This window comes from Dendrobates tinctorius, unplaced genomic scaffold, assembly GCF_039654945.1.
Source record: "Dendrobates tinctorius isolate UK_male_01 unplaced genomic scaffold, ASM3965494v1 ptg000151l, whole genome shotgun sequence".
Lineage (NCBI taxonomy): Eukaryota > Metazoa > Chordata > Amphibia > Anura > Dendrobatidae > Dendrobates > Dendrobates tinctorius.
Genome location: NW_027361818.1, coordinates 26810287 through 26834867, shown reverse-complemented (window position 1 = coordinate 26834867; position 24581 = coordinate 26810287). Strand labels below are relative to the sequence as shown.

Sequence of the window (24581 nt, the reverse complement as noted above, 5' to 3'; positions counted from 1 at the left end):
ACACCCTCCTATTTCCTGGGCTTCAACACAGCCAGTTGTAGTTCGGAAGTGCCGTCCACACGGAAAGAGATACTTGCTCCCGTGTCTCAGTGGGGTTCAGTAATGTCAGCTGATCCCCTGCTGTGTGGATGGCAAAGTCTCCTGCTGCCTACACAGTCGTACCACTACTGATTTTTAACCGTGCTCCAATTAGGCCTGTGGCTCCACTGTCTCTCGTATTTCCCCTGTCCTCCAACCCTGCCAGTTACAGCTCCGAAGTGGCGTCTGCACAATCCACACTTGTTCCTGTGTTACAGGTGTTCAGTCCGATCAGTTAATCCCCTGATGTGTGTCCGGCAATGTCGCCTGCTCTGTCCACATTCCCATTATCGGAATGTGGACAGAGCAGGCGACATTGCCGGACACACATCAGGGGATTAACTGACCGGACTGAACACCTGTAACACAGGAACAAGTGTGGATTGTGCAGACGCCACTTCGGAGCTGTAACTGGCGGGGTTGGAGGACAGGGGAAATACGAAAATCAGTGAATCCACAGGCCTAAGTGGAGCTTGGTTCAAATTAGTAGTCTACAACCGATCTTAAAATTTCTTCAATGCAGCCTAAGCCTGCTCCGTGCTTGTCCCTGGGCTTCAACACAGCCAGTTGTTGCTCGGAAGTGCCGTCTTCACAGAGTAAAACACTAGCTCCTGTGTTTGTGGGGTTCAGTAACGTCAGCTGTTCCCCTGCTGTTTTGATGGCAATCTGTCCTGCTGCCTCCCAATTGACAGCACATCAGGCCTCAGCCTGCTAAGTGCTTGTCCTGGGCTCCAACATCGCCAGTTGCTGCTCATAACTGACTTTGGCACGGGTACTCCCTCCTGCCCAGCTTGGTTCCAGCCCTGCCTGCTGTTTCCGGGAAGTGTCAATGTCAGTTTGCCACCCCAAGTTGCCATGTCGTGTTGCGGTTGGGTTAGCCGAGGCTAGGGTGCCAGCAGTTTAGGTGCTTCCTATGTGGACTGCGGGTTCTGGTAAGAAAGGTTTGTTCCATAGTGCCAGTAGGACAAGCACCCCCTGTAGGACTGTGTGATTCGGTAACTGCGGCCAGCTTGCGGCATGCCAACTTTGCTTTTCAGGGGTAACTTCTGATACCCCTCCGGGTTCCAGCACCGTCAGCTGGTTCTCATCAGAGCCTTTGGCCTAGGTGCCTCCATCTCGGTATCCGAGTTCCAGCAACGTCTGCTGGTCCTTGGTAGTGCTTTGTAGCACAGGTACCTCCTGCTTAGTAACCGGGTTCCAGCACCGTCAGCTGGTCCTCGGTTGTGCCATTGGCTCTTATTCCTTCTGCTGCCCCTCCGGGTGCCAGCACTGTCAGCTGGTCCTCGCTATTTCCATTTGCTCTTGCAGCTTATGCTACCCCTCCGGGTTCCAGCACCGTCAGCTGGTTCTCGTCAGAGCCTTTGGCCTAGGTGCCTCCATCTCGGTATCCGAGTTCCGGCAACGTCTGCTGGTCCTTGGTAGTGCTTTGTAGCACAGGTACCTCCTGCTTAGTAACCGGGTTCCAGCACCGTCAGCTGGTCCTCGGTTGTGCCATTGGCTCTTATTCCTTCTGCTGCCCCTCCGGGTGCCAGCACTGTCAGCTGGTCCTCGCTATTTCCATTTGCTCTTGCAGCTTATGCTACCCCTCCGGGTTCCAGCACCGTCAGCTGGTTCTCGTCAGAGCGTTTGGCCTAGGTGCCTCCATCTCGGTATCCGAGTTCCGGCAACGTCTGCTGGTCCTTGGTAGTGCTTTGTAGCACAGGTACCTCCTGCTTAGTAACCGGGTTCCAGCACCGTCAGCTGGTCCTCGGTAGTGCCATTGGCTCTTGTTCCTTCTGCTGCCCCTCCGGGTGCCAGTACCGTCAGCTGGTTCAAGAGGACAAAGAACAGGAAGACAACCACCAAGATGCAGAACAACAAGAGAGAGAAGACAAAGAAGCATAAAAAAAACAAAGCAGAAGAACATTAAGCATAAGACTAATACTCTGAGCAAATGATATTATCTTATTTATAAGCAGAAGAAGACTAAGCAGTGTATGGGGGTGAGTCCGTTCCTCCTCGTGGTGCCCCTGGAAAAGGCCTGCTTCTGCAGGCCAAACTGAACGCGGACAAATCCTGTTGTAAATCTTTTGTGACAGGCAGAACGGAAGGTGTAAACTTCTAACTTTTCTAGATAACAACTACAGGAATGCCTGACACAAACAAGAATATGATGAAGAAGAATAGGAAGAAGATGAAGAAGCTGAATATGTAGAATAATAATTGTTGAATAAGAAGAATATGAAGAATGTAAGAAAAGGAAGAAGAAGAAGAAGAAGAAGAAGAAGAAGAAGAAGAAGAAGAATGTAAAAAAAGGAAGTAGAAGAAGAAGAAGAAGAATGTAAAAAAAGGAATAAGAAGAAGAATGTAAAAAAAGGAAGTAGAAGAAGAAGAAGAAGAATGTAAAAAAAGGAAGTAGAAGAAGAAGAAGAAGAATGTAAAAAAGGAAGTAGAAGAAGAAGACATACATGTCTGGCAAAATATAAATGAGGCTAACATAGTCAATATCTTTGTAACTCCTAACATCTTTAAAAAAAAAAGTTTAATTCCTGCTATTCCATTTGATTGGGCTAAACCTCTATGGCTTTAATGTCTCCTCCACCTCCCACAATACATTCTACATTATTCTTAGTTGTTTTTCTTCATGTAGAATTAACCTACAAGGAAAGAAAGGTTTTTTTTTAATTCCGATATTTTGGCCCCATTGACTTGCATTGGTTCCCGGTATCGGAATCGGCGATACCGATACTTTTTTTTAAGATCGGCCGATCCATTCCGATCCGATATTTTCAAGTATCGGCTGGTATCGCTCAACTCTACTCAACACACATCTAGATAAGATCTTTAGGGGGTCTAGTTTCCAAAGAGGTGTCACGTATGAGGGGTTTCACTGCTTAGGCACTTCAGGAGCGCACCAAACGCGACATGGCGTCTGATCTCAATTCCAGCCAATTTTGCATTGAAAAAGTCAAACGGCGCTCCTTCCCTTCCGAGCTCTGCAGTTCGCGCAAACAGTGATTTACTTCCACCTGTGGGATATCAGCATACTCAGGACAAATTGCACAATAACTTTTGTAGTCCAATTTCTCCTTTTACCTTTAGTAAAATAAAAAAATTGGACCGAAGTAATTTTTTGTGAAATAAAGTTAAATATTCATTTTTTTTAAACATTCCAAAAATTCCTATGAAGCACCTGAAGGGTTAATAAACTTCTTGAATGTGGTTTTGAGCACCTTGAGGGGTGTAGTTTTTAGAATGGTGTCACTTTTGGGTATTTTCTATCATATAGACCCCTCAATGTGACTTCAAATGTGATGTGGTCCCTAAAATAATTGTGTTGTAAAAATGAGAAATCGCTGGTCAACTGTTAACCCTTAAAGCTTCCAAAGAAAAAAACAATTGGTTCCAAAATTGTGCTGATGTAAAGTAAACATGTGGGAAATGTTATTTATTAAGTTTTTTGTGTGCCTTATCTCTGTGATTTAAGGGCATAAATATTCAAAGTTGGAAAATTGCGAAATTTTCAAAATTTTCAACAAATTTCCATTTTTTTCACAAATAAACACAAGTCATATCAAAGAAATTTTACCACTAACATGAAGTACAATATGTCAGGAGAAAACAATGTCAGAATCACCGGGATCCATGGAAATGTTCCAGAGTTATTACCTCATAAAGGGAGAGTGGTCAGAATTGTAAAAATTGGCCCGTCATGAACGTGCAAACCACCCTTGGGGGGTTAAGGGGTTAAAATTTCCAATGTTTAGAAGACTAGTGCAAAGTTCATAGTTTGTAGTCCATGGCCACATAGGGAGCCCTACGAACTGCCTCCTACTTACAATTATCCCTATCAGAGAGTGGTAAGGAGAGCATAAAGATGTATTTTTTTTTAACCTTTTGGTGGCCTTTTATGGTTTAAATGCTCTAATTTGCTGATGTTGTTTGCACTTTACCATTTATGGTTCAGAACAATGGCTAGTGAATGCTATTTTGCTGAGTTCATGTGGAAGCAAATTAAAAAAAGTTATTTGTAGATTGTATTTTTGTAAAATGTAAGTAGAGTTCAATACCACTCTCATGTATTTGCTCATCTCTATAGTCAATTTTATTGCATCAGAAATTGCATAATGTGTTAGCTTTGGACATTTTTCACTCCGGTGTACCAAAAATGTATTTAATTTAAATTTTTGATATTTTGTTATTTTATTTTGGAGAAAAAAGGGAGATAAAGCTGCAATTGCTTCATCATCACCTATAGAATCACTGTCCCACAGCCAACACTCATGACACTCATGCTGTAAGAGAGGACTCAGCTACGGAGCTTGATCCATGCAAGAATCATGCACATCTGCAATCATGGTCAGGTCCAAATAACAGACACTCAGGAAAGCATCGTAATCCATATTATTTTTCATATTGGCCCTTTATCATAAAATGAGTCTGACACATCCAACTATAGCCTCAGCAAGCATACGCTTCTTAGTGTTGCACTCTACGGGGTGGGACCAATATGTTGGACACAATAGTGAGACTGTTCTAGTTGAACTCAGTATATTAGTAACTGGATTGATGCTAGAGTGGTGAAAACTCAGCGCTTGAAGGACACTTTGATTACATTTTTGAAAAGGAAAGATGCCAAATGGTCTACTGAAGTCAAAAATAAATCCCAGGTCTTGGAATTTATACATCACACCATGTACTTCAAAAACTACTTCTCCACAATGCTGCTAGACATAGCCCAACAAATGAAGACAATTGTTTTATTCTTTTCAATGCTTCTTTTGTTAAATGTCATATACCATATACACTCGAGTATAAGTAGACCCGAGTATAAGCCAAGGCACCTAATTTTGTCACGAAAAACTGGGAAAACTTATTGACTCAAATATAAGCTGGGTATGCATTGTCCCCTCATCTCTATCTTGGTATGCATGGTTCCCGTCACATCCTTGTATGCATGGCTCCCCCATCCCTGTCCTTGAATGCATGGCTACCCTGTCCCTGTCCTTGTAGGCATGGCTCCCCCATCCCTGTCCTTGAATGCATGGCTACCCTGTCTATGTCCTTGTAGGCATGGCTCCCCCATCCCTGTCCTTGAATGCATAGCTACCCTGTCCCTGTCCTTGTATGCATGGCTCCCCCATCCCTGTCCTTGTAGGCATGGCTCCCCCATCCCTGTCCTTGAATGCATGGCTACCCTGTCCCTGTCCTTGTATGCATGGCTCCCCCATCCCTGTCCTTGTATGCATGGCTCCTCATCACCTATCCTTGTATGCATGGCTCCTTATTCCCTCTCCTTTGATGCTGGGCTCCTTATCCCCTACCCTTATATGCATGGTTCCTGTAAAAAATACATGCTACTTACCTTCCCTGTGCGCCCTTGCTGCATCTCGTTCATTAAGGTTATGAATACTCCACCTTAATGAGTGGGGACACATGATCGCTAGGCCAGGAGAGCTGCTGGCACTGGAACTAATGAGATGCAGCAAGGGCAGTAAGTAGAAGGTGTGCTGTAAGCTGGCAGCTGCGGCTGTAACTGTGTGCGCTATAAGAGAAATGAATATTCACTGCCAGCGCAGTGAATATTCATTTCTCTTTAGCAGTGGGCACAGTTACAGCCGTAGCTGCCGACTCCTGCCTCTTTTACCCGCTGCTCCGCCACTCCCCCTCCTCTGCTGTCTTTCTGGGACAATGACTCGTGTATAAGCCAAGGGGGCCATTTTCACCACAAAAAAATGTGCTGAAAAACTCGGCTTATACACGAGTATATATGGTAACTTCCACTGCCAAAAATGGAATAATTTTTTAAAAAATGTGATCTGTTTATTTATCTGTCAATTCAAAGTTGGGTGGTGTGGTTTTAACCTTGGAAAGAAAAAAGTGAAAGATCACTTGCTTGAGATTTTGCAGCTGCCTTCTCTATCTCCTACGGAAGCGGTATAATCCAACCAGTACAATTCTTTTCTTGACTATAATACAGTATGGGTTCATGTCATGTGAAGTCAACTTAAAAATACTTTTGTATTTGCAGACAAATCTGACTGTGGTCGTAGAGTTTTTCCTCTTAGGATTTCAAGGTAGTCAAGTTTTAAGAATTTTTCTGTTTCTTCTGTTTCTCCTTGTTTTTGGTGCAACCATTTGTGGAAATTTGATGATAATATTATTGGTGTCCTTCAGTAAAAACCTCCACACTCCAATGTACTTTTTCATCTCACAATTGTCCATCAGTGACATCTTGTTAACCACCAATATTGTCCCAAACATGTTCCACATCCTACTGAATAATGGAGGTATCATCAGTTTTACTGGTTGTATCATACAACTTTACTTTTTCAGCGCCTCAGAAGAATTTGAATGTTTTCTTCTCACAGTGATGTCCTACGACAGATATGTGGCCATCTGTAATCCTCTCCGCTATTCGTCTATCATGACAAGAGCACATTGTGCGACGCTGGTTCTCATAAGTTTGGTTTTGTGTTTTACTGTTTCAATCATTGTCACCACAACACTATCAACTCTGACCTTCTGTGGAACAATTATTAATCATTTTGTCTGTGACACGGTTCCTTTAGTGGAACTTGCTTGTTCCGACACTTTCAACATCCACCTGGAGATATATATACTTAGTATTCCCTTAGTTATTGCCCCTACTATAATAATTATAGACTGTTATGTTAATATTATAGTTAACATCCTTAGGATCCCATCCAATACCGGTAGACAGAAAGCCTTCTCCACCTGTAGCTCCCACCTCACTGTGGTCTCCATATTTTACTGGACCATGTTCAATGTTTATGTCGTTCCAACAAAAGGTCAATCTTCTACCATCCGTAAGATACTATCATTGCTGTATACAGTGTTCACGCCTTTGATGAATCCCATTATTTACAGTCTGAGAAACCAAGAAATTATAAAATCAGTAAAAGCAACTCTTAATCAACAGATGTCTTAAAAATAGAAATTATTTCCCATAGCTGGTCATTAGGAGTGACAGGATTACGTAAATCGCTTTAGGTCCATCTACATTTTTTAGTGAGTTTTTTAATGTTCAATTCCTATATTAAGTCACAAGCAGAAAGGCAACCAGCTATTCAAGTAAAAAATAATAAGAAATCTTTTCTACAACTACTTGCCCCCCAAAAAGTACAAATTACAATTAGCAAAAATGAAATAATACTGGATCATCAATACTCCAAATGATGGCCAAGCATCAGCCTTCTAGAGTTTCAAATAATATTGATCACAAAAAGTATGAATAACTGCCTCAAATAGATGAAAAATAACAGTTTGTCTGGTAAAATGAGCCCCGCTTGAACACTGTAGTCCTCCTTCCCATGGCACCCACCTTTGCAGCAGCAGTTCAGAAATTAAAGATATTGTTAACCCTTCCACATCCTCCTCTGCTTCCTCCTATTCCTCTCGGACCACCACCTCCTTCCACAGACTATTTAAAGTGTGCTCCAGCATGTTTATGACCGAATAGTGATGCTGTCGATGGCAAAGTCAGCGCTAACAATCTTAATAGCCATTTTGAAACTGTGCAGGAGGGTGCAGAGGTCCTTCATCTTTGCCCACTAAACAAGCTTGCGTTGGCCAAGGCTATGCAAAATGACATACTGCAACAGGGCTCCTCACTGCTGCTGCAGTTGTGCAACATTTGCACAGTGAAATTCTGCCATGTCAGCACATTGCGTATTAACCAGTTAACCGGTTGGCCAAAAAACCTCTGTAGTGATGCAAGTCGATGACCTGCGGGGTGTGATTTGTGAAAGTGAGCACACAGTGACCGTGCTTTCTGCATTAGGTCATCCAGGCAGAGAAATTCCAGTACAACCAGGTTGAAGACGTTAGCCATGCAAGGCACGTGTGTGAGACTGCCCCGGCCTTCCCTGTATCCAGGCTATTGCTAAAATTCGGCCTGATCAGCTGTCCACAAGTCTTAAGCGGTATAAACAATGCCTGATTGTAGTGATCACTGGCTGTGCAGTGCGGGGTGAAGGGATTTTCTCCGCACTGTTGGAATGCATGTCTGATTAAGGGAGAGGTTAAGGCCACAGGTGGATGCCATAGAGGGGGTGGAGGAGGCACAAACAGTGGAGAAAGTGTTAGATACAGATGTTTCTCCCGCAAGATTTGGGAATTTCAAGATATTTGGAGCAGCCCCTTCCCTGCCTGCCCCCCCAGCTACCAGAGTAATCCAGTTCACAGTCAGCGAGATGTAACACCCCCAGCCATGCTTACTTGTTCTGTTGTCAGTAATGAAATGCAACTTGTCAGATCAGACATGGATATTTTCAACAAATGGATGATGTTGTTTGCAACATGACAATGAGGAGAAGGAGGAGGATAACACCAAATAGCCAAAATAAGGAAGCGTATACCCATGTGTGGGTGTGAAGAGGTGCATGGGAATAGACCTCTAAAAAAAAAGACACAGTAAAGGAAGTTATGTTTCGCTGTTATCATTTGGTGGTGTAGAGAAGTCTGGCCCAATCCAGCCCTTGTTCATTTTTATAAGAGTCAGCCTGTCAGCATTTTAAGTTAACAAGTGGATGCGCTTATCAGTTATGATACCCTAGCAGTTCAAAAAACCCACTCTGACAAAGCGCAAGTCGCAGGGCAGGAAAGGACCTGCAAGGTGTAGAGAGCCAGTTCATGCCACGTGTCCAGCTTGGATATCAAATAATTAAAAGGCACAGAGGAATCATGGAAGATGTTGGTACAGTCAGCAAAGTACTTCCTCAGCATCTTCCAAAACATTGAACTCCTTGTGACAATACCCCACACCTCTGGGCCAGGGCAATGGGAGGGTCTGAGAAAACTCTCCCAGAAATTTGCCAGCATTCCCCTGCCTCTGTTGGATTGAAGTTGCGTTTGTGTTGCCTGTACTCCTTGGTTGTCCCACGAACTGTGACGTCTGCCGCCAGCGTTTTCAGATGGGAGATTTTTTAATAATTCTGCAACAAGGGCCCTATGGTACTGCACCATTTTAGTAGACCTGTCTGCCTCTGGAAGAAGAGATTAAAAATTCTCCTTGTTGCCTGGATCTAGAAGTGTCACCAACCAGTAATGAGTGTCACCAAAAATGTTCATAATGCGAGGATCACGGGAAATGCAGTGCAACATAAAGTCAGCCATGCATGCCAGACTGCTAACAGCCAAAACTTCTGTGTCCTCACCAAGAGGATGACTGACCATGTTATCCTCCTCCTCCTTCTCCCTGTCTACAGGCCGTCCCCGCTGAACAGATGATATGACAGTTGTGCTTGTAGTACCATCTATAGCGCATGGATGTGGCTCCTGTTCTTCCTCCTCTTCCTCATTGTCAACCAATCCACATTGGGATGCCATGAGACTGGGCTGTGTGTAATCACCCTGTATGGTTCCTTGCTTCATGTCATAGTAACATAGTAACATAGTTTTGAAGGCTGATGGAAGACCTTATGTCCATCTAGTTCAGCCTATTTTTACTGCAGTTGTTTTGCATTGCTGATCCTGGGGAAGGCAAAAAAACCCACAGAGTAGAAGACAATTTTCTCCATAGGGAAAAAAATTCCTTCCCCTAAGCTGGGTCAACCATTTACCTATAATATTCTGTTATTGGTAACCTTCTATACTGTTACTCACAAGAAAAGCATCCATTCCTTTCTTACATTCATTCAGTGAGTTGGCCATCACCACTTTCTCAGGAAGAGAATTCCAGAGCCTCACTGCTCTTACGGTGAAGATCCCTCTTCTATGCTGGTGCAGAAATTGTCTTTCCTCCAAACGAAGAGAATGCCCCCTTGTTCTTGTCACAGTCCTTGGTACAAACAGTTCATTGGAGAGATCTCTGTATTGCCCTCTGATATACTTGTACATATATATTAGGTCTCCCCTAAGTCTTCTCTTTTCTAGAGTAAATAGACCTAATTTTGATAACCTTTCTGGGTATTGTAGTGAACCAACTCCATTTATCATTATAGTATCCCGCCTTTGAACCCTTTCAAGTTCAGTAATGTCTTTCTTGAGCACCAGCGTCCAAAATTGCACACAATACTCCAAGTGTAGTCTGATGAGTAGGGATGAGCTTTCCAATATTGAAATATCGGAAATCGGCCCGATATTTGCGATATCGGAATTCCGATTTCCGATTCCGGTATTTCTTTCACATCGGAAATCCCATAATCCTTCAGCCTCTGAGCGCTCCGTGGAGCCAATCGGGAGCTGAAGAATTGCTGACAACATTGTGTAACTCCCCTAAGCTTGGTAGGAGGCGTCCAAACTTGCTAACTAGGGGCTGCGCTGCGATTGGCTGGCTGGATGGTGTGATCAGGCAGTATAAAAGGCTGCGCCTGTCATTTTAGCCTCACTCTACTGTGAAAGCAGATAGGGATAGGTTGCTGTTGGAGATAGGGAGAGATCTCAGATCTAATAGCGATAGAAATTGTTTTTCAGCGACTGTAGCAGCCCCTGTGTGTTACAGAAGCAGTCTTTTTCCTCACTGAGCCCGCTCAGTTTCATTTTTTGTGCTGTGCTGTCTCTCAGTGAGGTGCTTAGTGAGACAGTGCAGAGCATATTCACTGCAGCTGCTGCAGCTCCTCTTGCTGCAGCACTGTGTGGTGTGTGTCTCACTGCCTTTTCTTTTCATCCCTAAAATCCCCTTCCCCTATTTTTCTTAAAAGTTAAACACTATATCGGGATTGTGCTGTGAGGGACCCAAACAACCTCTGTGGCTGGTGCCACACAGCACCTGGCCCAGTCCCGGAGAATCCTTATTTTTTGTTGTCACAGCAGTGTCATTAACTGCTCTGTGACATCCGACCGTAACGTGTACACCAATACCACAAACACACGTTACTCTTTGTGTAGGCCACTCTAGATTCAAATAAAGTGTAGCAGACACACCATCATCATACAGTGCCATTAGTGTTTCTTATACCTGTTTGTAGTCCTACAGGAATAAGCACACTAATTCCTAATAATTACTTTCTTGCCGTTCTGAATCCATTGATAGAGATGAAGAAGGCAGGGAGTAAGGAACGTCCCCGTGGCGGCCGCGGAAGAGGTGCATCAGCAGCTAGACATGGTGCACATGCAGAGCAAGCAGCAGGCCCAAGTCACTCAGCACCTACTTTCACCCGGCAGCAGTCATTTATGCGCAGCTTGTTAGGAGCACAGGGCCATAGGCTGATAAGCGAGGATCAAGTAGAACCCGTTGTTGGTTGGATGGCAGCTGAGGAATCCACCTCAATGAGCACAGCATCCTCCCAGGACCTCTCCACCACATTGGGTCAGGCCACTGAAGAGCAGCACCTATCTGCTTCTTCACCGACCACTAAATTGCCCAGACATTCAGAGGGCTAGGAGCCAACCTTAATCCTCTTCTCAGAATCTGTTGGCTTGGAATCTGTGTGCCATCCAGACAGCATTCCTGCAGTTGAAGAAGAGGTAGTGTGCACAGATGCGCAACCACTGTGTCCGTCTGAGGAAGAAGTGGAGGGTGGGCCAGTGCCCACAGTGACCAGACCCCAGGTAGCAGATGATGATGAAACTCAGCTGCCAGTTTCTGCTGATGAAAGTGTATTGGATGACGAGGTCCTTGACCCATCATGGCTTGCTGAGGGGCAGCAAGCAAGTTGGGATAGCTCAGAGGAAGAGTTTGCAGGTGTAGCGCAGTGTGGCCGTCCACGTGGGAGAGGAACAGGGAAAAATTGGGTGTCGGCTCCCTCAACTTCAGCACCCGTTAGGAGGAGGGCTCTTTTAAAGAACACAAGGGGTGCGCCCAAGAGTTGTGGTGCATGGGCCTTTTTTGACCAAGTTGCAAATGACGTTACAGTAGTCAGATGCAAGCTTTGTCGACAAATTGTACGGAGAGGGAAGAACATCAGCAACCTTAATACCACCAATATGTTGGCGCATGTCAGGAAGAGGCACCCTGTGGAGTGGCAGCATCACACCCAAGATGATTTGCCACCTGCAGCTGGTTCCCCACCTTCCACCTCTTCAGCCACAGTGGCCACCTCTTACTCCAACTCGCAAACAGCTGCTCCCGCTTCCTCGCCAGAATGCCAGGGTGCATCTGCAGGCAGTGTTGCACGGCGGCACACTGTCTGTACTTCGTCAGCATCAGCATCCCAATCGCTGGCATCCTCACACTCCCAATCAAGTGTGCAGCCATCTGTCACACAGGTGTGGGAGAAAAGGCGCCCGTACTCAGCAAACCACCCACGAGCACAGGGCATGAATTCTCGCATTGCCAAACTGCTTGCAGTGGAAATGCTACCATTCTGGCTGGTGAGCAAGCCAGCCTTTATCGATATGTTGGGGTTTGCAATCCCACAATACAGCGTTCCCAGCCGCTTCTACTTCAGCAGGCAAGCCTTCCCCACCATGCAACAGCATGTGGAACGTAAAATTAAGCATGCGCTACAAAATGCAGTTAATAGCACGGTCCACCTGACCACCGACGCGTGGACCAGTCAGCATGGCCAGGGACGCTACATTTCCATAACCGCCCATTGGGTAAATGTAGTTGAGCCTGGAACCGAAGTAGACAGTGCAAGTGCGCGGGTCCTGCCAACTCCACGAATCGCAGGCCTCTCCTCCGTACAAATTGACTCCTCCTCATACTCCTCGTCAGACTCGCCTGCACCCAGACGTACCACAACAACCGATTTCAGCACTGCATCGGCCAAACATCAACAGGCCGTGTTGAAATTGATTTATCTGGGTGATGTTAGCCACACCGCAACCGAGCTGTGGAACACGCTCAAGGAGCAGAGCGACATGTGGCTTGCGCCGCTCAACCTCCAGCCAGGTATGGTGGTGTGTGACAACGGTCGAAACCTGGTTGCGGCTCTGGGCCTAGGTTGTCTGACTCACATTCCATGCCTTGCCCATGTCCTAAACTTGGTGGTGCAGAGTTTCCTTAGGAACTATCCTGACCTTGAGGAGCTGCTGCACAAAGTCAGATACAAGTGCTCTCATTTGCGGCGTTCAAGCATGGCTGCATCGCGCCTTTCAGCCATGCAGCGCAGATTGGGCCTGCCTGAGCACCGCATCATTGTTGACCTCCCCACCAGGTTGAATTCGACTTTGCATATGCTGTGGAGGTTGTGTGAGCAACAACCTGCAATTATGGAGTTCCAGCTGCAGCAGGCGCAAAGTAGGCGACACACATCTCAGCCCTCCCACTTTACAACCACAGAGTGGGAATCCATGATGGACATATGCACCACCTTGAAGTGCTTCGAGGACTCCACTCTGATGGTGAGCGTGGATGCTGCCCTACTCAGCCTGACTATTCCCCTTATATGCCTTATAGAATCATCATTTAAAGGACTAAGGGATGAGGTTTCTCTGGAGGAGGAGGAGTATGATGAGACACTTGCACCAACCAGGCAATCTTCATCGGCCCGGTTGGTACAAAGCTCTGTGGGTGCCTCACAAAGGTCCAGGCAGGACACAGCAAGCGAGGAGGATGAGGAAGACTATGAGGAGGAGCCAAAGGAGGAAATTACACAGCGCTCTACTAGTAGTCACCAGATAGAGCAGCCAGAGCACATTCCTCCAACTGGTAACAGCAATGCATGGCCAGATGACAGCCTTCAGCACATGAGTGACTTCATGCTGCAGTGTCTGAGAAACGACCCACGCTTGGCTCGTATTCTCCACACAAATGACTACTGGGTGGCCACCCTCTTAGATCCACGTTACTGGGACAGCTTTTCAAAGCCTAATTACACCGTTGAACCGGGCGTGTAAAATGCAGGAGTATCAAGATGCACTGGTTAATTCACTCATGTACTCTTTTCCACCGCTTAGCAGTGATGCGCGTGCACTAGCAGGCACCTCAGTGCGTCCTGGGCCCAGTGGAATCCGTTCAGAAGCTGGTAGCAGAAGCAGTACATCTGCTACTGTCAAGTTCAGTATACCCAACCTGTTCCAACGGTTTCTGAACCCGCATACAGTTCGGGCACCACACCATCAGCACAGACAGTGCAACACACTAAGAGGCAACGTTACCGTGACATGGTGGCACAATACCTCTCCACCACTGTCAGTGTGCTTCAGGATGGATCTGCCCCCTTCAAGTTTTGGGTCTCCAAGTTGGATACATGGCCCGAGCTTAGCCAGTATGCCTTGGAGGTCCTGGCTTGTCCTGGTGCCAGTGCGATTTCTGAATGTGTCTTTAGGGCAGCTGGCAATGTACTAATAGACCAACGTACCAGACTATCTGCTGCAAATGTGAACCGGCTTACATTCCTAAAAATGAACCAGGCCTGGATTTCTGGTGACTTTTACTACCCTGGGCCAGAGTAGACAGGTTACATGCATGGTTGGTAGCAGCATGCATGTTCTGTCATGTGCCTATGTTGCACACAGCGTCATCTGTTATGCCAGTGCTCTGGCCTCTACTACCAACATCTAGCACCTGGTTCTGTGACTGACTCTTTCACCTCATAATGTTTTCCATGGGCTCTAGTACTGCCAGCTAGTGCCCATTTCCGTGACTGCTGATTACACAGCATGCCGTGTTTCTGGGCTCTAGTACCGCCAGCTAGTGCCCATTTCCGTGACTGCTGATTACACAGCATGCCGTGTTTCTGGGCTCTAGTACTGCCAGCTAGTGCCCATTTCCGTGACTGCTGATTACACAGCATGTCGTGTTTCTGGGCTCTAGTACCGCCAGCTAGTGCCCATTTCCGTGACTGCCACTTTCACAGCATGCTGTGTTTCTGGGCAACCGTAACACCAGCTGTACCTCGTTAGACCAAAGTGGAAAAAAAGGACGACAGATGCCAAACACCTATAGGCAGAAGCACAAGAGGCGGGATCCAGCCACGCCGGCTATTTCCTGGCAGTGAAGTGCGGACACAGGTGCCTCCCCGAGGGGTAAACCGAGTTCCAGCATTGCCAGCTGGTTCTTGGGAGTGCCCAAGGGCACGGGTACCTCCTGCTCCAAACCGTGTTTCGACAATGCTCGCTGTTACACGGTTGTGTCCGCCGCACTGTTCCACGCCCCCACCGTACATCATTCCGGCTCAGTTTGCTGTTATCCATGGTGTCAGCAGTGTAGGAGCCCCCTATGTGGACTCCGGGACCTGGCGCTCAAGGCTGGTCTCGACAGTGCCAGTAGCCCCTGCTGCGACTGCGGAGTAAAGACGACTGTGTGTGGTATCCGGGCTACAGTAATGTCTGCTATTGCCCAATACAGCCACTGGCACTTTTACCTTCTGCTGCTTATCTAGGTTCCAGTAACGTCAGCTGGTTCTCAGTAGAGTCAATGGCTTAGGTCCCTCCTTTGTGGTATCCGAGTTCCAGTAACATCTGCTGGTCCTTGGTAGTGCATTCTGGCACAGGTTACCTCATGCTTAGTTATCGGCCTCCGGTAACGTCAGCTGGTGCCCGTTAGTTCCATTGGCTCTTATGCTGATTTTTGCTGCCTATACGGGTTCCAGACTCACCAGCTGGTTCTCTCAAGTTCCTGTGCCTACTGTTGCTTCTGCGTATTTCCTCTGGGTTTGGGACATTCTGCGACCAGCCAATAGCAGGATAACCATAGACAGAGGTTTAGGAAGCAGTAGGAGCAGATGTACATGAACCAAAAGCAGAATATCAATATGCAGAATTACTGAATAACAGTAATATAATCAGCAGAAGACTAAGCATGGTTTAAAGGGAGTGTATCCGTTCCTCCACGTGGTGCTCCTGGAAACTCCCTGCAAAGCAAGGTGAGCTGAATGCGGACACATGTCAGTCAAAGGGCATATTGACACCACCACCGGCAGTTTTAATTAAATAATGTAAAATCACTACCCCTAACCCTAACTATCCCTAACCCCTAACCCTTACTCTACTAGCCATAACCCCTAACCCTACCCCAACTAATCCTAACCCTAAGAAAAAACACCGCTGTTAAGAAGATGGCGACCAGTTTTCCTGCTACAGCTTTCGCTCTGTGCATTTTTCTAGCGATTTTTTTGCTCCTCTGCCTCAGCAAACTCCTTCCCCATTATCCTGAGGTGTTTTCCCTCCATTTTATCCATTATATAGCACTGTAGTGGTCATTTTGTAATTCCGATTTTTTTCTCCCATTGACTTGCATTGATATCGGAAATCGGAAATTCCGGTATCCGATATTTTTTCAATATCGGAAATCGGAATTCCGATACGATATCGGGCAATATCGCTCATCCCTACTGACGAGTGATTTGTACAGAAGGAGAATTATGTTTTCATCTCGTGTCCCCAGACCTCTTCTAATGCATCCCATGACCCTATTTGCTTTGGTGGCAGCTGCCTGACACTGGGCACTCCAATTTAGCTTCTTATTGACTAAGATGCCTGCAATGCATCCTCTTTCATTTGTGATCAGAGAGATTTTCAGAATGCAGAGAAGCGGGATGATGATGCAAATTAAGGTGTCATCGCTTCTCACCATCTTGGTGAAGTACTCTAAGCTTTGTAGGATGGTACATACAGTATGTTTGACATCCATATCCACTCCTGAGGTCATATGTGTAGAGTCTGTACTGAATACCAATGGACTTGTTGATGCTGGTAGTCAACAACTGCCCTCTTCTGCTCACAAATCCTTTCCAACATATACAGTGTAGAGTTCCAATGCGCGGGGACATCACACACCAGTCGGTGAGCTGTAAACTGCAAATACAAGTGAAGCACGGCAAAGGCAGCTGAAGCTGTTGCTGACTTTCTAAAATGGGCACACAGGTGGTGTAGTTTGACAAGCAGATCCGGCAGCTCCAAATAGGTTTTGAGAAACCATTAAACAAGGAGGTTAAGCACATGGGCCAGACATGTTACATGTGTGAGCTCGCTTCGCCTCAGAGCCGCCACCAGGTTCCAGCCATTGTCACACCACCATGCCTGGTTGTAGGTTCAGTGGTGTCAGCCACAGATCTGACTGCTCTTTCAGAGCTGTCCACAACTCTTCAGCTTTGTGCAGTTTGTCACCCAAGCATATTAGCTTCAGCACAGCCTGTTGCTGCTTGGCTGAGGAAGTGCTGCAGTGATTCTAGCTTGTGACTGATGTGCTCATTAGGGAGATGGAGGCTGAAGACAAGGAGGAGGTAAAGGAGCTGCAGACTTTGGCAGCAACCCTGATTGACATAGTGCCTGCAATCCTCAGCATAGGAAGGATGTATTCCATCCCAAAGTCGGACTGGGTCTCGGCTTCCACTATGTTAACCCAGTGTGCCATCAGTGAGAGCTACCGTCCCTGCTCGCAAACACATGTCCATGTGTCCGTGATTAGGTGGACTTTCCCAGTAATAGCATTGTTAAGGGCACATGTAATGATGTGGAATACGTGCTTGTGTAATGCTGAGAAAGTACACCAGGAGAAATAGTGGTGGCTAGGGACCGAGTACCTTGGGATGGTCGCTGCCATCATGTTGTGGAAAGCTTCTGAATCCATGAGCCTATAAGGCAACATTTCGAGCGCAAGAGAATGAGAAATGTGTGCATTTAGTATTGTGGCCTGTGGGGCGTTGGCTGCGTATTTCTGTTTGCGTTCCACTGAAAGGGGTACGCACAACTGAAGGCTGCACTGTGACGCGGACGTGCTTGATGATGGTGCTAGTTGAGTGTATAGTTGATAAGGCAACGACTGGTGCCTTATCATGCTGGTGATGGTCAAGCTGGTAGTTTGGCTACCCCTGCTGATGCGGGCATGGCAGATGGTGCAAATGGTTTACTTGAGGTTATTGGCAGAGTCTTTAAAAAACAACCTGACTCGGAAAGACCTAACAGTTGGACTGGCAACGTCCGTCATGTTGGTGTTTTGGGAAAAGGATGCCTGCCTTCTGTCTGCGGCCACCACACTGCTTCTTCCTGCCTGTTCGGGTGCTATGCCTCCTTCCCCTGTGTGCTGCTGTCCTCGCTCTGCATGTCCTCCTGCCAGGTTGGGTCAGTTACTATATCATCCACCACCTCATCTTCCACTTCTGCACCCTGGTCCCCCTCCTGAGTTTCTGGGAATTGTGTCTCATCATCATCTTGTGACACATTCCCACCATCACCTTCGTGTGAACATGGTTGCTCAAATATTTGGGCATTGCTACATCTTGCCTCGCTTCAAGTGGACCAGACGAGAGGCCCGAATCTATAAATGGAAAAGTGAACAACTCTTCGGAGTGTCTAAGTGTGGGATCAGTTGTGTCCGAGCACTCGGCATGGTGGGAGGAAGGAGGATCAGGGTGAGGAACATGTGGTCCAGACTCACGGCTACTCATTCTTGTCCGTGTGGAAGACAGGGTTGTGGTGGAAAAGTGACTGGAAGCATTATCCGCTATCCAACCAACAACCTTTTGACATTGTTCTGGTTTCAATATGGCTATTCTGCTGTCCTCTATGAATTCGGACAGGAAGTTCATGCTAGAAGGTGTCAGTGTTTGTTGTGGCACAATTTCAGCTTGCCCACGGCCTCGGCCTCTGGATGAACCATCACCATCACATCCAGTTCCCCGTCTTTTGCCATGTGGCATACATGTGGCATACTGTACTTGTATGTATTATGTATACCCCTCCTCACATGTAAATAATAAAAAATAATAATAATAATGTGCCTTACCCATTTTAAATGGACTAAAATATTTTCTATGTTCACTACAAATGCCTGAATTTGGAGCAAACTTATATGTGATCCATGTGGGTGAAAATGAAAACCACAGTATAAAATATCTGCCCTGTAGGTAACAATCTTTATTTTAGCAAACTGGTGTCACTAACTAGGGTAAAACACAGCAAAAAAAGTTGAATGGAGCCCTCAAATGCCCCAATTTTTTGCCCACAGATAGAAGAGGCGTTTGACGGAGATACCACATTATTCAACATGTGTCATGTATTTTTTTATTTTTTAAACCAAAATAGTCTATAGAACTAGTGTAAGACATAGCAAAAAATGGTGACTGTAGGCCTGAAATGCGAAAATTTGCAGCCCACAGATAGATGAGGTGTCTGACGGAGAACCAGACTGTTCAATATGTGGCCTGTATTTTTTTATCCCCAAAGGAAAGACAGCCCCCCACATGTATTGACGGTGAAACAAGATGAAAATACAAACAAAGGCAGGAAAATAGGCTGAGCAAACGATGGGGCCCAGCTAACTAAAAAGGACAGAAATGAAAAGACACTGTCTGCAATCTGCCCAAAAAAACCTACAAAAGTATTGTCCAACACTTCTGATAGCAAAATTAACCCTGAAGTGACTAGACTTCAAAACCTATATCAGCACTCTGAAATATTCTGAGACAGAGCAAAAAAGAGGCCAATCTAATAAGGGACAAAAAGCAGATTGGCAAATACTGATTAATAGGAGTGGAATTTCAGCATAGCCCCAGCAAGGGGCAGGCTGATTACACAAAAAACTGAATTGACCAACAAGCGCAAGTGTGAACAGTAGCAAAAAAACAAACTTAACTTGAGAAGACTGGAAGAGAGCTGAAGTCCAGGACCTGAGAAGCAGACTGAATCACCAGCACCCGGATAGGGCGTCAGCTGTCTTATATCCAGTCTGATACTCCAGAGATCCAATCGTTATCTTCCTCATCAGGTGGCAGATCACTACCACTTAAACCAACCACACTACCTCCTGTCACCACCAGAGGGAGAACGGAAGGAGAACTCTCAACTGGTGGAGCAGAAAATGAGTTCATGACAGGACCCTCTTTATATATACAATGAAATCTATATATCCACATACAGTGCCTGCATGCCTTGCACTGATATGTATATAGCCACATACACTGCCCTGCCTACCTAGCACTGCAATTTATATCCCCGTAATTAATACTTAGATGGACTGTTGGTTTAGATGGATTTGTGTATTCTATGATAGTATAGCCACACTAACTTATAAACCCCAAAATCTGAACATATCTCATCAGCAGCTTTCCCGTCAAATTCCAGACGTGACTATGATGAGCAGGGCGGTGACATGTCTCTTATAGACCTGATGATGCTGTGCAGCCAGCCAATCATGTAATACCACAACAAAGATGGCTGTGGCATTACAGTGTGTGGCAGACAATGCCTGCATGTTGATTGGTGCTCTAAAGTGTGCAAAACTTTCAGGGCGGGAACCCAAGCTCCCGCCAAATAATCCGGAAATGCTCTGCACTCACCGATACCGTGAGTACAGTGATACTCGGGCGAGTAACAAGCATTGCTGAGCCTGCTCGCTCATCACTAGTTAGCACCTTGTACCCCCAAGTGCTTTACAGACGTTTATGAGCCGTGAAAAAAATAAAACCATATTTTCCCAACATAAATGTTGCATTTTCATAATGATAACAGGAGAAATTGCACCATACAATTTGTAGCAATTTCTCTGGAGTACGACAATACCATAAATGAGGGGAAAAAAAACTATTGTTTAAGCGCTCTGCAGGGCTTGGAAGGGAAGGAGCGTCATTTGACTTTTTAATGTAAAATTTCCTGGAATCATTGGCGGACGTCATGTCCTGTTTGGAGAGCCCCTGATGTGCCTAAACAGTGGAAGCCCCCCATAAATGACCCCATTTTGGAAACTAGACCCGTAATGTGAATTTACTTAGATGTGTGGTGAGAGTCTTGAACCCCCAGGTGCTTCACAGAAGTTCATAACTTTGAGCCTTAAAAATAATAAAATCACATTTTCCACACAAAAAATGTTATTTTAGCACCAAATTTTGCATTTCATAAAGGTAAAAAGAGAAACTGCACCATACAATGTGTTGTGGAATTTGTTTGTTGTGAAATTTTACGACTAACATGAAGTACAATATGTCATGAGAAAAATAATGTCAGAATCACCGGGATCTATTGAAGCGTTCTAGAGTTATGACCTCATGATCATGAACATGATCAATTAGTCCACAATTTTTTTTATTTTCCCAAGGGTAACAGGAGAAATTGGACCCCAAAAGTTGTTGTCCAATTTGTCCTGAGTAGGCTGATACCTCATATGTGGGAGAAAACTACTGTATGGGCACACGTCGGGGCTCGGAAGGGAAGTAGTGACGTTTTGGAATGCAGACTTTGATGGAATGGTCTGTGGGTGTCATGTCGCGTTTGGAGTGGGATTTTACGGATGCGACGATGCTAAATATGTGTATTTTTATTGTTTTTTTATTTACAAAAAAGGAATTTATTGGAGAATTTTTTTTTTCAATTTATTTAGGAATTTTTTATTAATTATTTTTACACTTTTTTTTTACTTTATTATGTTGTCCCGGGGGGGGCATTACAATAAAGTGTCAGATCACTAATAGATCAGCGATCTGTCAGGTGCTGCATAGGCTCTCTCAGTGCCTGCTCTCAGCAGGCACTGAGGAAGCCGCCTCCCTACAGGACCCCGATATTGGATCCGGTGGCCTGAAGGGAGGAGACCCTCAGAGCAGCGCGAGTACATCGCGCTGCTCTGAGTGTCTTAGGGAAGCACGCAGGGAGCCCCCTCCATGCACGATTCTTCCCTATGCCCCCGGGACACTGTGATAATGTTTGATCGGAGTGTACCAGGAGTTAATGTGCTGGGGGCGGTCCGTGACCGTCCCTGACACATAGTGTCGGGTGTCAGCTGTGATAATCAGCTGACACCCAGCCGCGATCAGCGGCACTCCCCCGTGAGCGCCGCTGATCGCATATGACATACTATTCCATCCCTGGGACTTAGGTCACAGGTCACATGGATGGAATAATACGTCCAATGTAGGGAAGGGGTTAAGAATAAAAATATAATAAAATATGTATGCCTCTTAGAAGGCAAAGAGTATTGAATAAAACTGGACACTATGGGAAAAGGCTAAACAAAAAACTATTAAACAAGATAAAATAAATAAGGCTGGAAAACATCAAATAGGATAAATGTTAAGAATCATACAATCAGGCACATGCTGCAGACTGGATAATGTCAACATGCAACTTATAACTTTAACACTTTCTTTGGCAGTGTCTCACAGAAAAAGCGATTTGGATTTTGTCAAACATGTAAAACCAGGAATTTTATAAGCATTTATAAATTGCAATAACGTTTGGCACTGTATGTGTTAATATGTAACGTGATTGACACAGATACACAAAAATGAACGCTTCTAGTAGAAAGGTTTATTTCTCTTACACTGATCAGTGTATTCGTGCATGTACACATTGTATCACTCACTGGTGCTTTAGAATTCTCTCTCCTATTAACTTCTTCCTGACATCAGACCTGCATGCACAGCTGTTATTGGGTATGGGTGTATTGAGAGGGGTTAGAAGTAGACATGCGTGGATTTATCTATGGGACTTCGATCGATCTGCCAGGTCAGTAGTCTCTGGCCACTAGACAAGAGCCTTGTCAATCCATTACCCTCTTGGATCCATGCCCCTCTTTTTGGCTAGTCGGTATGGCTCAATGTCATCATTGCAGCATGACATCTTCTATGTTTAACCACATCAATGCTGATGGAAATCGTCTCTGGCGATGAAGTACTGCAGTACATAGTTCATGTGAGTAGTCAGTCACAGATTGAAGTCCACTGACCATAAGAACTTACGCTCTACAGGGGAAAAAGGACCCCACTGACCATAAGAGCTTACACTCTACAGGAGAGAGAGGACCCCACTGACCATAAGAGCTTACACTCTAGAGGAGAGAGAGGACCCCACTGACCATAAGAGCTTACACTCTAGAGGAGAGAGAGGACCCAACTGACCAAAACAGAATACACTCTACAGGAGAGAGAGAGGACCCCACTGACCATAAGAGCTTACACTCTACAGGAGAAAGAGGACACCACTGACCATAAGAGATTACACTCTACAGGAGAGAGAGAGGATCCCACTGACCATAAGAGCTTACACTCTACAGGAGAGAGAGGATCCCGCTGACCATAAGAGCTTACACTCTACAGGAGAGAGAGGACCTCACTGACCATAAGAGCTTACACTCTACAGGAGAGAAAGGATCCCGCTGACCATAAGAGCTTACACTCTACAGGAGGAGCTTACACTCTACAGGAGAGAGAGAGGACACCACTGACCATAAGAGCTTACACTCTTCAGGAGAGAGATAGGACCCCACTGACCGTAAGAGCTTACACTCTACAGGAGAGAGAGGATCCCACTGACCATAAGAGCTTACACTCTACAGAAGAGAGAGAGGACCCCACTGACAATAAGAGCTTACACTCTACAGGAGGAGCTTACACTCTACAGGAGAGAGAGAGGACACCACTGACCATAAGAGCTTACACTCTACAGGAGAGAGAGAGGACCCCACTCACTATAAGAGCTTACACTCTTCAGGAGAGAGATAGGACCCCACTGATCATAAGAGCTTACACCCTACAGGAGAGAGAGGACCCCACTGACCATAAGAGCTTACACTCTACAGGAGAGAGAGAGGATACCACTGACCATAAGAGCTTACACTCTACAAAAGAGAGAGAGGACCCCACTGACCATAAGAGCTTACACTCTACAGGAGGAGCTTACACTCTACAGAAGAGAGAGGACCCCATTGATGATAAAAGCTTAAACTCTATGAGATAGAGGACACCACTGAACATAAGAGCTTACACTTTACAACAGAGAGAGTGAAAATGCCTCTTGCACTCTACAGGAGAAAAGACTCCTCTGACCATATCAGTTTACATAATACCTGAGAGAGAGAGGACTCCGCTGACCATAGGAGCTTTCACTCCACAGGAGAGGGAGGACCCCATTGACCATAAGAGCTTAAACTCTACAGGAGAGAAAGAGGACCCAACTGACCATAAGAGCTTACACTCTACAGTAGAGAAAGGTCCTCACTGATGAGAAAAGCTTAAACTCTATTAGATAGAGGACACCACTGAACAAAATAGCTTACTCTTTACAACAAAGAGAGTGAAGATGCCTCTGACCAAAAGATCTTGCACTCTACAGGAGAAAGGACTCCGCTGACAATAAGAGCTTTCATTCTACAGGAGAGAGAGAGGAATCCACTGACCAAAAGAGCATACACTCTACAACAGAGAGAGTAAGAACTCCCTAGACCAGTGTTCCCCAACTCCAGTCCTCAAGAGCCACCAACAGGTCAAGTTTTCAGGATTTACCTTAAAATTGCACAGGTGAGATCTGCTCACCTACATAGGCAATAATTCCACCACCTGGCCGATACTAAGGAAATCCTTAAAACTTTACCTGTTGGTGGCTCTTGAGGACTGGAGTTGGGGAACACTGCCCTAGACCATAAGAACTTACATTCTACAGGAGTGAGAGAGGGCCAAGCTGACGAAAAGAGCTTACACTCTACAGGAAGGAGAGAGGACCCTGCTCCCCATAGGAATTTACACTATACAGGAGAAAGAGAGTGGACCCCACTGACAATAAGAACTGAAACTCTACAATAGAGAGCAAGGACCCCGGTGATCATAAGAGCTTACACTCTACAGAAGAGAAGAGAAAGGACCTTGCCGACAATATGAGCTGACACTCTACAGGAGAGAGAGGACCCTGCTGACCATAAGAGCTTACACTCTACAGGAGAGAGAGAGGACCCCACTGACCATAACAGC

The 24581-nt window shown here is 45.7% G+C and overlaps 1 protein-coding gene across 1 annotated transcript in view; it reads left to right on the top strand.

The window, feature by feature from the left end:
* The window catches only part of LOC141050128 (olfactory receptor 10A7-like), a 28580-nt gene extending 21571 nt beyond the window's left edge, over positions 1 to 7009 (top strand). The window contains exon 3 of the mRNA XM_073546960.1: positions 6089 to 7009. Coding sequence (XP_073403061.1) covers positions 6089 to 7009 — 921 coding nt within the window. The remainder of the gene's footprint in view (positions 1 to 6088) is intronic.
* The last annotated feature ends 17572 nt before the right edge of the window (positions 7010 to 24581 follow it).